The 14428-nt window shown below is 55.7% G+C and overlaps 2 protein-coding genes across 3 annotated transcripts in view; both read right to left on the bottom strand.

Annotated features, from left to right (window-relative positions):
* Positions 1–14428, bottom strand: part of PRKCA (protein kinase C alpha) — a gene marked incomplete in the record, with an annotated part of 253925 nt that overhangs the window by 203588 nt on the left and 35909 nt on the right.
* LOC120919230 (histone-lysine N-methyltransferase 2D-like) lies at positions 1272–8070 on the bottom strand. 2 transcript variants are annotated; one of them, XM_040331292.1, is made up of 3 exons: positions 6798–8070; positions 2986–3903; positions 1272–2899 (listed from the first exon to the last, which is right to left on the bottom strand). In XM_040331292.1, the coding sequence occupies exons 1-3, from the start codon at positions 7003–7005 to the stop codon at positions 1302–1304; spliced, it is 2724 nt and encodes a 907-aa protein (XP_040187226.1). In that variant the 5' UTR covers positions 7006–8070; the 3' UTR covers positions 1272–1301. The 2 variants fall into 2 exon arrangements, with proteins under 2 accessions (XP_040187226.1, XP_040187227.1); XM_040331293.1 differs by having other exon boundaries at positions 6852–8070.

The following is a 14428-nucleotide window of genomic DNA, read 5'->3' as shown; positions in this document are numbered from 1 at the left end:
ATTCAAGTACAAGTTCTAGCCGGGGACGTGAATTCGGAACGCGCTGCGTCCATAAGGGGCGCACGGGCGCCGCCCCCTCTCCCTCACCGTAGATAGACAGATTCATACAATGCATCGGCGGGGTATTTTTTGGAAGCACCTGATTGGATCCGTAGGCTGTAATAAGTGTCCAAAAAGGTGAACAGCGGGCGCCATGCTTGGCGTGCGCTGTTTACTCAGCGTTGTGTTGGGAAAGCGAATGAATCGCTTTTCTTACACTGAACCGCCTCTCAGTCAAATCAGGTGCTCGGGTCTGTTACCCGTCACCTGATTGGCTGAAGCGACAGGCGCTGCGATTGGACGTCTCCTATTAGGCGTCCAATCATAGCAGAGGAGCGCTGCGAGCCGCTGCCCCAACGAGACAGGTAAGTGCCAGGCAGGGGATACACAGTAGCGGCAATTGATGGGCACACCGGCGGCAGTTGGTGGGCACAGTGGTGGCAATTGGTGGGCACAGCGGCTGCAATTGACGGGCACAGCGGCTGCAATTGACGGGCACAGCGGCTGCAATTGACGGGCACAGCGGCTGCAATTGACGGGCACAGCGGCTGCAATTGACGGGCACAGCGGCTGCGTTTGACGGGCACAGCGGCTGCGTTTGACGGGCACAGCGGCTGCGTTTGACGGGCACAGCGGCTGCGTTTGATGGGCGCAGCGGTTGCGTTTCATGGGCACAGCGGCTGCAATTGACGGGCACAGCGGCTGCGTTTGATGGGCACAGCGGCTGCGTTTGATGGGCACAGCGGCTGCGTTTGATGGGCACAGCGGCTGCGTTTGATGGGCACAGCGGCTGCGTTTGATGGGCACAGCGGCTGCGTTTGATGGGCACAGCGGCTGCGTTTGATGGGCACAGCGGCTGCGTTTGATGGGCACAGCGGCTGCGTTTGATGGGCACAGCGGCTGCGTTTGATGGGCACAGCGGCCGCGTTTGATGGGCACAGCGGCCGCGTTTGATGGGCACAGCGGCCGCGTTTGATGGGCACAGCGGCCGCGTTTGATGGGCACAGCGGCCGCGTTTGATGGGCACAGCGGCCGCGTTTGATGGGCACAGCGGCCGCGTTTGATGGGCACAGCGGCCGCGTTTGATGGGCACAGCGGCCGCGTTTGATGGGCACAGCGGCCGCGTTTGATGGGCACAGCGGCCGCGTTCCTCCTGGATGTTGTATCCGTTACACTTTATACATTGTATCTTTTTTATAACTGTGTATTCCAAGCATTATATTGGTGGTACATTGTTCTCCGTCTTCTTTATCTTATATCTCCTATAGAAGATCTAGAAGGCCAGAGCTGTGACCTGCCCCTGGATTAGGCCTCGATGGAAGCTGTATTAGGAGGCCGGAGCTGTGACCGGCCCCTGGATTAGGCCTCGATGGAAGCTGTATTAGGAGGCCGGAGCTGTGACCGGCCCCTGGATCAGGCCTCGATGGAAGCTGTATTAGAAGGCCAGAGCTGTGACCTGCCCCTGGATTAGGCCTCGATGGAAGCTGTATTAGGAGGCCGGAGCTGTGACCGGCCCCTGGATTAGGCCTCGATGGAAGCTGTATTAGGAGGCCGGAGCTGTGACCTGCCCCTGGATTAGGCCTCGATGGAAGCTGTATTAGGAGGCCGGAGCTGTGACCGGCCCCTGGATTAGGCCTCGATGGAAGCTGTATTAGGAGGCCGGAGCTGTGACCGGCCCCTGGATTAGGCCTCGATGGAAGCTGTATTAGGAGGCCGGAGCTGTGACCGGCCCCTGGATTAGGCCTCGATGGAAGCTGTATTAGGAGGCCGGAGCTGTGACCGGCCCCTGGATTAGGCCTCGATGGAAGCTGTATTAGGAGGCCGGAGCTGTGGCCTGCCCCTGGATTAGGCCTCGATGGAAGCTGTATTAGGAGGCCGGAGCTGTGGCCTGCCCCTGGATTAGGCCTCGATGGAAGCTGTATTAGGAGGCCGGAGCTGTGACCTGCCCCTGGATTAGGCCTCGATGGAAGCTGTATTAGGAGGCCGGAGCTGTGACCGGCCCCTGGATTAGGCCTCGATGGAAGCTGTATTAGGAGGCCGGAGCTGTGACCGGCCCCTGGATTAGGCCTCGATGGAAGCTGTATTAGAAGGCCGGAGCTGTGACCGGCCCCTGGATCAGGCCTCGATGGAAGCTGTATTAGGAGGCCGGAGCTGTGACCTGCCCCTGGATTAGGCCTCGATGGAAGCTGTATTAGGAGGCCGGAGCTGTGACCTGCCCCTGGATCAGGCCTCGATGGAAGCTGTATTAGGAGGCCGGAGCTGTGACCGGCCCCTGGATCAGGCCTCGATGGAAGCTGTATTAGGAGGCCGGAGCTGTGACCTGCCCCTGGATTAGGCCTCGATGGAAGCTGTATTAGAAGGCCGGAGCTGTGACCTGCCCCTGGATTAGGCCTCGATGGAAGCTGTATTAGGAGGCCGGAGCTGTGACCTGCCCCTGGATTAGGCCTCGATGGAAGCTGTATTAGGAGGCCGGAGCTGTGACCGGCCCCTGGATCAGGCCTCGATGGAAGCTGTATTAGGAGGCCGGAGCTGTGACCTGCCCCTGGATTAGGCCTCGATGGAAGCTGTATTAGGAGGCCGGAGCTGTGACCGGCCCCTGGATTAGGCCTCGATGGAAGCTGTATTAGGAGGCCGGAGCTGTGACCGGCCCCTGGATCAGTCCTCGATGGAAGCTGTATTAGAAGGCCGGAGCTGTGACCTGCCCCTGGATTAGGCCTCGATGGAAGCTGTATTAGGAGGCCGGAGCTGTGACCGGCCCCTGGATCAGTCCTCGATGGAAGCTGTATTAGAAGGCCGGAGCTGTGACCTGCCCCTGGATTAGGCCTCGATGGAAGCTGTATTAGGAGGCCGGAGCTGTGACCTGCCCCTGGATTAGAAGGCTGGAGCTGTGACCGGCCCCTGGATTAGGCCTCGATGGAAGCTGTATTAGAAGGCCGGAGCTGTGACCTGCCCCTGGATCAGGCCTCGATGGAAGCTGTATTAGGAGGCCGGAGCTGTGACCGGCCCCTGGATCAGGCCTCGATGGAAGCTGTATTAGGAGGCCGGAGCTGTGACCGGCCCCTGGATCAGGCCTCGATGGAAGCTGTATTAGGAGGCCGGAGCTGTGACCTGCCCCTGGATTAGGCCTCGATGGAAGCTGTATTAGGAGGCCGGAGCTGTGACCTGCCCCTGGATTAGGCCTCGATGGAAGCTGTATTAGGAGGCCGGAGCTGTGACCGGCCCCTGGATCAGGCCTCGATGGAAGCTGTATTAGGAGGCCGGAGCTGTGACCTGCCCCTGGATTAGGCCTCGATGGAAGCTGTATTAGGAGGCCGGAGCTGTGACCTGCCCCTGGATTAGGCCTCGATGGAAGCTGTATTAGGAGGCCGGAGCTGTGACCTGCCCCTGGATTAGGCCTCGATGGAAGCTGTATTAGGAGGCCGGAGCTGTGACCTGCCCCTGGATTAGGCCTCGATGGAAGCTGTATTAGGAGGCCGGAGCTGTGACCTGCCCCTGGATTAGGCCTCGATGGAAGCTGTATTAGGAGGCCGGAGCTGTGACCTGCCCCTGGATCAGGCAACGATAGAAGCTGTATTAGGAGGCCGGAGCTGTGACCTGCCCCTGGATTAGGCCTCGATGGAAGCTGTATTAGGAGGCCGGAGCTGTGACCTGCCCCTGGATTAGGCCTCGATGGAAGCTGTATTAGGAGGCCGGAGCTGTGACCGGCCCCTGGATCAGGCCTCGATGGAAGCTGTATTAGGAGGCCGGAGCTGTGACCTGCCCCTGGATTAGGCCTCGATGGAAGCTGTATTAGGAGGCCGGAGCTGTGACCGGCCCCTGGATTAGGCCTCGATGGAAGCTGTATTAGGAGGCCGGAGCTGTGACCTGCCCCTGGATTAGAAGGCTGGAGCTGTGACCTGCCCCGGGATTAGGCCTCGATGGAAGCTGTATTAGGAGGCCAGAGCTGTGACCGGCCCCTGGATTAGGCCTCGATGGAAGCTGTATTAGAAGGCCGGAGCTGTGACCTGCCCCTGGATCAGGCCTCGATGGAAGCTGTATTAGGAGGCCGGAGCTGTGACCTGCCCCTGGATTAGGCCTCGATGGAAGCTGTATTAGGAGGCCGGAGCTGTGGCCTGCCCCTGGATTAGGCCTCGATGGAAGCTGTATTAGGAGGCCGGAGCTGTGGCCTGCCCCTGGATTAGGCCTCGATGGAAGCTGTATTAGGAGGCCGGAGCTGTGACCTGCCCCAGGGTTAGGCCTCGATGGAAGCTGTATTAGGAGGCCGGAGCTGTGGCCTGCCCCTGGATTAGGCCTCGATGGAAGCTGTATTAGGAGGCCGGAGGTGTGACCGGCCCCTGGATCAGGCCTCGATGGAAGCTGTATTAGAAGGCCGGAGCTGTGACCTGCCCCTGGATCAGGCCTCGATGGAAGCTGTATTAGGAGGCCGGAGCTGTGACCTGCCCCTGGATTAGGCCTCGATGGAAGCTGTATTAGGAGGCCGGAGCTGTGACCTGCCCCTGGATCAGGCCTCGATGGAAGCTGTATTAGGAGGCCGGAGCTGTGACCTGCCCCTGGATTAGGCCTCGATGGAAGCTGTATTAGGAGGCCGGAGCTGTGACCTGCCCCTGGATTAGGCCTCGATGGAAGCTGTATTAGGAGGCCGGAGCTGTGACCGGCCCCTGGATCAGTCCTCGATGGAAGCTGTATTAGGAGGCCGGAGCTGTGACCTGCCCCTGGATTAGGCCTCGATGGAAGCTGTATTAGGAGGCCGGAGCTGTGACCTGCCCCTGGATCAGGCCTCGATGGAAGCTGTATTAGAAGGCCGGAGCTGTGACCTGCCCCTGGATTAGGCCTCGATGGAAGCTGTATTAGGAGGCCGGAGCTGTGACCTGCCCCTGGATTAGGCCTCGATGGAAGCTGTATTAGGAGGCCGGAGCTGTGACCGGCCCCTGGATTAGGCCTCGATGGAAGCTGTATTAGGAGGCCGGAGCTGTGACCGGCCCCTGGATCAGGCCTCGATGGAAGCTGTATTAGGAGGCCGGAGCTGTGACCGGCCCCTGGATCAGGCCTCGATGGAAGCTGTATTAGGAGGCCGGAGCTGTGACCGGCCCCTGGATCAGGCCTCGATGGAAGCTGTATTAGGAGGCCGGAGCTGTGACCTGCCCCTGGATTAGGCCTCGATGGAAGCTGTATTAGGAGGCCGGAGCTGTGACCGGCCCCTGGATCAGGCCTCGATGGAAGCTGTATTAGGAGGCCGGAGCTGTGACCTGCCCCTGGATTAGGCCTCGATGGAAGCTGTATTAGAAGGTCAGAGCTGTGACCTGCCCCTGGATCAGGCCTCGATGGAAGCTGTATTAGAAGGTCAGAGCTGTGACCGGCCCCTGGATTAGGCCTCGATGGAAGCTGTATTAGAAGGTCAGAGCTGTGACCGGCCCCTGGATTAGGCCTCGATGGAAGCTGTATTAGGAGGCCGGAGCTGTGACCTGCCCCTGGATCAGGCCTCGATGGAAGCTGTATTAGGAGGCCGGAGCTGTGACCTGCCCCTGGATTAGGCCTCGATGGAAGCTGTATTAGAAGGCCGGAGCTGTGACCTGCCCCTGGATCAGGCCTCGATGGAAGCTGTATTAGGAGGCCGGAGCTGTGACCTGCCCCTGGATTAGGCCTCGATGGAAGCTGTATTAGGAGGCCGGAGCTGTGGCCTGCCCCTGGATTAGGCCTCGATGGAAGCTGTATTAGGAGGCCGGAGCTGTGACCGGCCCCTGGATCAGGCCTCGATGGAAGCTGTATTAGAAGGCCGGAGCTGTGACCGGCCCCTGGATCAGGCATCGATGGAAGCTGTATTAGGAGGCCGGAGCTGTGACCTGCCCCTGGATCAGGCCTCGATGGAAGCTGTATTAGGAGGCCGGAGCTGTGACCTGCCCCTGGATTAGGCCTCGATGGAAGCTGTATTAGGAGGCCGGAGCTGTGACCTGCCCCTGGATCAGGCCTCGATGGAAGCTGTATTAGGAGGCCGGAGCTGTGACCTGCCCCTGGATTAGGCCTCGATGGAAGCTGTATTAGGAGGCCGGAGCTGTGACCTGCCCCTGGATTAGGCCTCGATGGAAGCTGTATTAGAAGGCCGGAGCTGTGACCTGCCCCTGGATCAGGCCTCGATGGAAGCTGTATTAGGAGGCCGGAGCTGTGACCTGCCCCTGGATCAGGCCTCGATGGAAGCTGTATTAGGAGGCCGGAGCTGTGACCTGCCCCTGGATTAGGCCTCGATGGAAGCTGTATTAGGAGGCCGGAGCTGTGACCTGCCCCTGGATTAGGCCTCGATGGAAGCTGTATTAGGAGGCCGGAGCTGTGACCTGCCCCTGGATTAGGCCTCGATGGAAGCTGTATTAGGAGGCCGGAGCTGTGACCTGCCCCTGGATTAGGCCTCGATGGAAGCTGTATTAGGAGGCCGGAGCTGTGACCTGCCCCTGGGTTAGGCCTCGATGGAAGCTGTATTAGGAGGCCAGAGCTGTGACCTGCCCCTGGATTAGGCCTCGATGGAAGCTGTATTAGGAGGCCGGAGCTGTGACCTGCCCCTGGATCAGGCAACGATAGAAGCTGTATTAGGAGGCCGGAGCTGTGACCTGCCCCTGGATCAGGCAACGATAGAAGCTGTATTAGGAGGCCGGAGCTGTGACCGGCCCCAGGGTTAGGCCTCGATGGAAGCTGTATTAGGAGGCCGGAGCTGTGACCTGCCCCTGGATTAGGCCTCGATGGAAGCTGTATTAGAAGGCCGGAGCTGTGACCTGCCCCTGGGTTAGGCCTCGATGGAAGCTGTATTAGGAGGCCGGAGCTGTGACCTGCCCCTGGATTAGGCCTCGATGGAAGCTGTATTAGGAGGCCGGAGCTGTGACCTGCCCCTGGGTTAGGCCTCGATGGAAGCTGTATTAGGAGGCCGGAGCTGTGACCTGCCCCTGGATTAGGCCTCGATGGAAGCTGGTCACCGGGCAGCATTTTTCACGTTCCTGGAATATTAGATCCAACGCTGAATATAAAAGTTTCCAGAAGGGAGAAAGAAGGCAAATCCTTAAAGCGGGTTCCTCTGCGTCCTCGGCGGGGTCGTCCTCCTCCTCCTCCACCCAGACTGTGCACAGCGGCGCGCTGTTGTTGGCGTTTTTGTTGCGACCCACGCACGCCTAATCCTGCCTGTACAATCGGCTCCAGCCGGAGGTTTTGTTCCCGTAGAATGGAGCTGTGCGTACAGCACGTCCTGAGAGCGCCGTCCCGGGGAAACCGACATAAAAGCCTCCCGTCAGCCCACCGGCACCTGTGCGCTATTGTTAGTCAGAGCGCCATTTCCACCACTCAGAGCCTGGCTAACCCTTCCCTCGCCGTGTGTGCGACACGTGGGATACGAGAAAAACACAACCTGACTACACATTGTCACACAGCGGGGACAAAGGTCACCCCTGTGCAATAAACCACAGCACACCTCGGGGGAAAAGCCGCAGTCACTGGATCTGTTGTACTGACATTGCCATCTATTGTCCTCCAGAGTCACCGCCGCAGCACCGCCGCTGGCTTCATGTACATAGAAATCTCACCCGAGTATCAAACAATTGTCAGGTTTCTTTATTTAAAATTAATTTTTCATACATCCTTTGTTACATATTAGTGCCGTGGATCTCCGGCAGCCTCTTTACAGCCACTTCCTGCCTGCAACTCAGCAATGGCCGCATGACATTTCTCAGGACGGGACTTCTGACAACGGTGCACCGTGTCTGTGTAGAGCCCATTGGAGGCCCATGTGACAGGGTGACAACACAAGAGCACAATAGGGGGGAAGGGACAGAGCGTTGTCACCTTATAGCAGGAAGTGTCTGAACAAGGGCCCCCATGGCAGGATCACCGGGGATAATTTCAACTGTAAACTGCAAATTTGCAGTGATAGAAAAGTACTTTGGATATGACATGAACATCAGGGGTCAGGATTAAGCAAGGCCCAGAGATCAGGGGTCAGGGTTAAGCAAGGCCCAATGATCAGGGGTCAGGATTAAGCAAGGCCCAGAGATCAGGGGTCAGGATTAAGCACGGCCCAGAGATCAGGGGTCAGGATTAAGCACGGCCCAGAGATCAGGGGTCAGGATTAGGCAAGGCCCAGAGATCAGGGGTCAGGATTAAGCAAGGCCCAGAGATCAGGGGTCAGGATTAAGCAAGGCCCAGAGATCAGGGGTCAGGATTAAGCAAGGCCCAGAGATCCGACCCCCCTGATGTCTGGAGGTTACTTAATCCCGATCTCTGGACGTTACTTAATCCTGACCCCCTGATCTCTGGACGTTACTTAATCCTGACCCCCCTGATCTCTGGACGTTACTTAATCCTGACCCCCCTGATCTCTGGGGGTCAGGATTAAGTAATGCCCAGAGATCAGGGGTCAGGATTAAGTAAAGATCAGGGGTCAGGATTACGTAATGCCCAGAGATCAGGGGTCAGGATTAAGTAATGCCCAGAGATCAGGGGTCAGGATTAAGCAAGGCCCAGAGATCAGGATTAAGCAAGGCCCAGAGATCAGGGGTCAGGATTAAGCAAGGCCCAGAGATCAGGGGTCAGGATTAAGCACGGCCCAGAGATCAGGAGTCAGGATTAGGCAAGGCCCAGAGATCAGGGGTCAGGATTAGGCAAGGCCCAGAGATCAGGGGTCAGGATTAAGCAAGGCCCAGAGATCAGGGGTCAGGATTAAGCAAGGCCCAGAGATCAGGGGTCAGGATAAAGTAATGCCCAGAGACCAGGGGAAAGGATTACGTAATGCCCAGAGATCAGGGGAAAGGATTAAGTAAAGCCCAGAGATCAGGGGTCAGGATTAAGTAAAGATCAGGGGTCAGGATTACGTAATGCCCAGAGATCAGGGGTCAGGATTAAGTAATGCCCAGAGATCAGGGGTCAGGATTAAGTAAAGCCCAGAGATCAGGGGTCAGGATTAAGTAATGCCCAGAGATCAGGGGTCAGGATTAAGTAAAGATCAGGGGTCAGGATTACGTAATGCCCAGAGATCAGGGGTCCGGATTAAGTAATGCCCAGAGATCAGGGGTCAGGATTAAGTAAAGCCCAGAGATCAGGGGTCAGGATTAAGTAATGCCCAGAGATCAGGGGTCAGGATTAAGTAATGCCCAAAGATCAGGGGTCAGGATTACGTAATGCCCAAAGAACAGGGGTCAGGATTAAGTAAAGCCCAGAGATCAGGGGTCAGGATTAAGTAATGCCCAGAGATCAGGGGTCAGGATTAAGTAAAGATCAGGGGTCAGGATTACGTAATGCCCAGAGATCAGGGGTCAGGATTAAGTAATGCCCAGAGATCAGGGGTCAGGATTAAGTAATGCCCAGAGATCAGGGGTCAGGATTAAGTAATGCCCAGAGATCAGGGGTCAGGATTAAGTAAAGCCCAGAGATCAGGGGTCAGGATTAAGTAATGCCCAGAGATCAGGGGTCAGGATTAAGTAATGCCCAAAGATCAGGGGTCAGGATTACGTAATACCCAGAGATCAGGGGTCAGGATTACGTAATGCCCAAAGAACAGGGGTCAGGATTAAGCAAGGCCCAGAGATCAGGATCAAGTAAGGCCCAGAGATCAGGGGTCAGGATTAAGCAAGGCCCAGAGATCAGGGGTCAGGATTAAGCAAGGCCCAGAGATCAGGGGTCAGGATTAAGTAATGTCCGGAGATCAGGGGTCAGGATTAAGTAATGTCCGGAGATGAGGGGTCAATCTTATACAAGCTATATAGAAGATTGTACTGATCGGGTTTATAGACAATTCAAGGAAGTTAAAAAAAAAAACTGTCAAATGACAACTTTCAGTGGAATGAGTGACAGGAAGTAATCTGTACGGCAGGCGAAATCTTCCCCTCGGGGTCAGATGTTTATGCAGAATTTCTATGCATAGCCGTGTTATGTAATCTGTATGATAAATTGGGGTTATTGGCCTTTAAATGGTTCCCAATTACAGAAACCCTGCGGCACATTTTATTTATAGAGGCAGCGGCGTCACCACACCGATCAGTCTGTTATATAATAGAGAGACGTTCCTGTGTGTCCTTGTGCTTTACATTCATGATAACTGTATAATGTACGGAGAGATCGGAGAATTACTGCAAAGAACATCGAAAGGGGGCGCTTAGCGCCATTCTTCTAAAAGATGACCACACTAAGGTTACCACTGGTCCCAGTTTCCCAGGCAAGTCTCTTGGAAGGGGTCTGTCCCCAGAAAATGAATGCCCCCGGATTTATCCAGGGAGTCCGGCACCATCAACGTTGCAGTGCAAAGCTCAAAATTTGGCCTGACCCCTGATCCCCGGGCGTTACCCAATCCCGACCCCCCTGATCTCTGGGCGTTACCCAATCCTGACCACCCTGATCTCTGGACGTTACTTAATCCTGACCCCTGATCTCTAGACGTTACTTAATCCTGATCTCTGGACGTTGCTTAATCCTGACCCCCCTGATCTCTGGACGTTGCTTAATCCTGACCCCCCTGATCTCTGGACGTTACTTAATCCTGACCCCCCTGATCTCTGGACGTTACTTAATCCTGACCCCTGATCTCTGGGCGTTACCTAATCCTGACCCCTGATCTCTGGACGTTACTTAATCTGACCCCCTGATCTCTGGGCGTTACCTAATCCTGACCCCTGATCTCTGGACGTTACATAATCCTGACCCCCCTGATCTCTGGACGTTACTTAATCCTGACCCCTGATCTCTGGGCGTTACCTAATCCTGACCCCTGATCTCTGGACGTTACTTAATCCTGACCCCCTGATCTCTGGGCGTTACCTAATCCTGACCCCTGATCTCTGGACGTTGCTTAATCCTGACCCCCCTGATCTCTGGACGTTACTTAATCCTGACCCCCCTGATCTCTGGACGTTACTTAATCCTGACCCCCCTGATCTCTGGACGTTACTTAATCCTGACCCCCCTGATCTCTGGACGTTACTTAATCCTGACCCCCCTGATCTCTGGACGTTACTTAATCCTGACCCCCCTGATCTCTGGACGTTACTTAATCCTGACCCCCCTGATCTCTGGACGTTACTTAATCCTGACCCCTGATCTCTGGGCGTTACCTAATCCTGACCCCTGATCTCTGGACGTTACTTAATCCTGACCCCCTGATCTCTGGGCGTTACCTAATCCTGACCCCCTGATCTCTGGGCGTTACCTAATCCTGACCCCCTGATCTCTGGGCGTTACCTAATCCTGACCCCCTGATCTCTGGGCATTACCTAATCCTGACCCCCTGATCTCTGGGCGTTACCTAATCCTGACCCCCTGATCTCTGGGCGTTACCTAATCCTGACCCCTGATCTCTGGGCCTTGCTTAATCCTGACCCCTGATCTCTGGGCATTGCTTAATCCTGACCCCCTGATCTCTGGGCGTTGCTTAATCCTGACCCCCTGATCTCTGGACGTTACTTAATCCTGACCCCCTGATCTCTGGGCGTTACCTAATCCTGACCCCCTGATCTCTGGGCGTTACCTAATCCTGACCCCCTGATCTCTGGGCGTTACCTAATCCTGACCCCCTGATCTCTGGGCGTTACCTAATCCTGACCCCCTGATCTCTGGGCGTTACCTAATCCTGACCCCCTGCTCTCTGGGCGTTACCTAATCCTGACCCCCTGATCTCTGGGCGTTACCTAATCCTGACCCCCCTGATCTCTGGACGTTACTTAATCCTGACCCCCCTGATCTCTGGACGTTACTTAATCCTGACCCCCTGATCTCTGGACGTTACTTAATCCTGACCCCCTGATCTCTGGACGTTACTTAATCCTGACCCCCTGATCTCTGGGCGTTACCTAATCCTGACCCCCTGATCTCTGGGCGTTTCCTAATCCTGACCCCCTGATCTCTGGGCGTTACCTAATCCTGACCCCCTGATCTCTGGGCGTTACCTAATCCTGACCCCCTGATCTCTGGGCGTTACCTAATCCTGACCCCCTGATCTCTGGGCGTTACCTAATCCTGACCCCCTGATCTCTGGGCGTTACCTAATCCTGACCCCCTGATCTCTGGGCGTTACCTAATCCTGACCCCCTGATCTCTGGGCATTGCTTAATCCTGACCCCCCTGATCTCTGGACGTTACTTAATCCTGACCCCCTGATCTCTGGGCGTTACCTAATCCTGACCCCTGATCTCTGGACGTTGCTTAATCCTGACCCCCCTGATCTCTGGACGTTACTTAATCCTGACCCCCCTGATCTCTGGACGTTACTTAATCCTGACCCCCCTGATCTCTGGACGTTACTTAATCCTGACCCCCCTGATCTCTGGACGTTACTTAATCCTGACCCCCCTGATCTCTGGGCGTTACTTAATCCTGACCCCCCTGATCTCTGGACGTTACTTAATCCTGACCCCCCTGATCTCTGGACGTTACTTAATCCTGACCCCTGATCTCTGGGCGTTACCTAATCCTGACCCCTGATCTCTGGACGTTACTTAATCCTGACCCCCTGATCTCTGGGCGTTACCTAATCCTGACCCCCTGATCTCTGGGCGTTACCTAATCCTGACCCCCTGATCTCTGGGCGTTACCTAATCCTGACCCCCTGATCTCTGGGCATTACCTAATCCTGACCCCCTGATCTCTGGGCGTTACCTAATCCTGACCCCCTGATCTCTGGGCGTTACCTAATCCTGACCCCTGATCTCTGGGCCTTGCTTAATCCTGACCCCTGATCTCTGGGCATTGCTTAATCCTGACCCCCTGATCTCTGGGCGTTGCTTAATCCTGACCCCCTGATCTCTGGACGTTACTTAATCCTGACCCCCTGATCTCTGGGCGTTACCTAATCCTGACCCCCTGATCTCTGGGCGTTACCTAATCCTGACCCCCTGATCTCTGGGCGTTACCTAATCCTGACCCCCTGATCTCTGGGCGTTACCTAATCCTGACCCCCTGATCTCTGGGCGTTACCTAATCCTGACCCCCTGCTCTCTGGGCGTTACCTAATCCTGACCCCCTGATCTCTGGGCGTTACCTAATCCTGACCCCCCTGATCTCTGGACGTTACTTAATCCTGACCCCTGATCTCTGGACGTTACTTAATCCTGACCCCCTGATCTCTGGACGTTACTTAATCCTGACCCCCTGATCTCTGGACGTTACTTAATCCTGACCCCCTGATCTCTGGGCGTTACCTAATCCTGACCCCCTGATCTCTGGGCGTTTCCTAATCCTGACCCCCTGATCTCTGGGCGTTACCTAATCCTGACCCCCTGATCTCTGGGCGTTACCTAATCCTGACCCCCTGATCTCTGGGCGTTACCTAATCCTGACCCCCTGATCTCTGGGCGTTACCTAATCCTGACCCCCTGATCTCTGGGCGTTACCTAATCCTGACCCCCTGATCTCTGGGCGTTACCTAATCCTGACCCCCTGATCTCTGGGCATTGCTTAATCCTGACCCCCTGATCTCTGGGCGTTACCTAATCCTGACCCCCTGATCTCTGGGCATTGCTTAATCCTGACCCCCTGATCTCTGGGCGTTACCTAATCCTGACCCCCTGATCTCTGGGCGTTACCTAATCCTGACCCCCTGATCTCTGGGCGTTACCTAATCCTGACCCCCTGATCTCTGGGCGTTACCTAATCCTGACCCCCTGATCTCTGGGCGTTACCTAATCCTGATCTCTGGACGTTACCTAATCCTGACCCCCTGATCTCTGGGCGTTACTTAATCTACATTCCTGGTCTTAATGCTTTACCCTCTCTTGTCCCATAGCAGCCCAGGTTCAGTTGTTTTCTAACCCCAATGACTCAATGGAAGTGCACAAAACAGGATTATACGTATTTCTGTATGTCGGGATTAGAGGAAAGGGAACAGAACTCCTCTCCGGTTATTTTTGCTCTCTGTGTCCCACTAGGGAAATTTCCCCTCACTTCCTGTCTTGATGACACAAAAAGGAAGTGATAGGGAAATCCCTCCACCTGCAAAGGTGTCTCCATTGGAAGATCACCCCTGAGCCGGTTCTCTCTGAGCTGGTACACGCGGTATTTGGGGTTCCCCGGGGCCGGTTATCACCGGTGACTCTGGAGAGGAAGTGGCGGCAGGGGACGTCTCTCCCACATCCCGTATTACTCTTCAGAGGGAGCACTGTGACGGGGGAATGACAAAGTCCAGATGTCAGCACAGCGCAGAGTGGCGTCCCCGGAGCAGATAAACAACCGACCGCATATTTCTACAACTTCAAGAGTGGAAACAAGACATTCCAGTAAAAATAGAAGAGACTTTAAATAGCTGAACCAGTCCTACCGGTTTATCGGCACACTTCACCAGTCAGGATCTCCCTCAACAGACACATGCCGGAGTGAAGGAGCTTCAACCAAACCAGAGCAACCGCAACCCTCCATAACACCGGACTGGCCTGTTACT

The sequence above is a fragment of the Rana temporaria genome, chromosome 12, assembly GCF_905171775.1.
Source record: "Rana temporaria chromosome 12, aRanTem1.1, whole genome shotgun sequence".
NCBI lineage: Eukaryota > Metazoa > Chordata > Amphibia > Anura > Ranidae > Rana > Rana temporaria.
The sequence above is the reverse complement of the archived record's forward strand: the minus strand, read 5'-3'. Positions and strand labels throughout refer to the sequence as shown.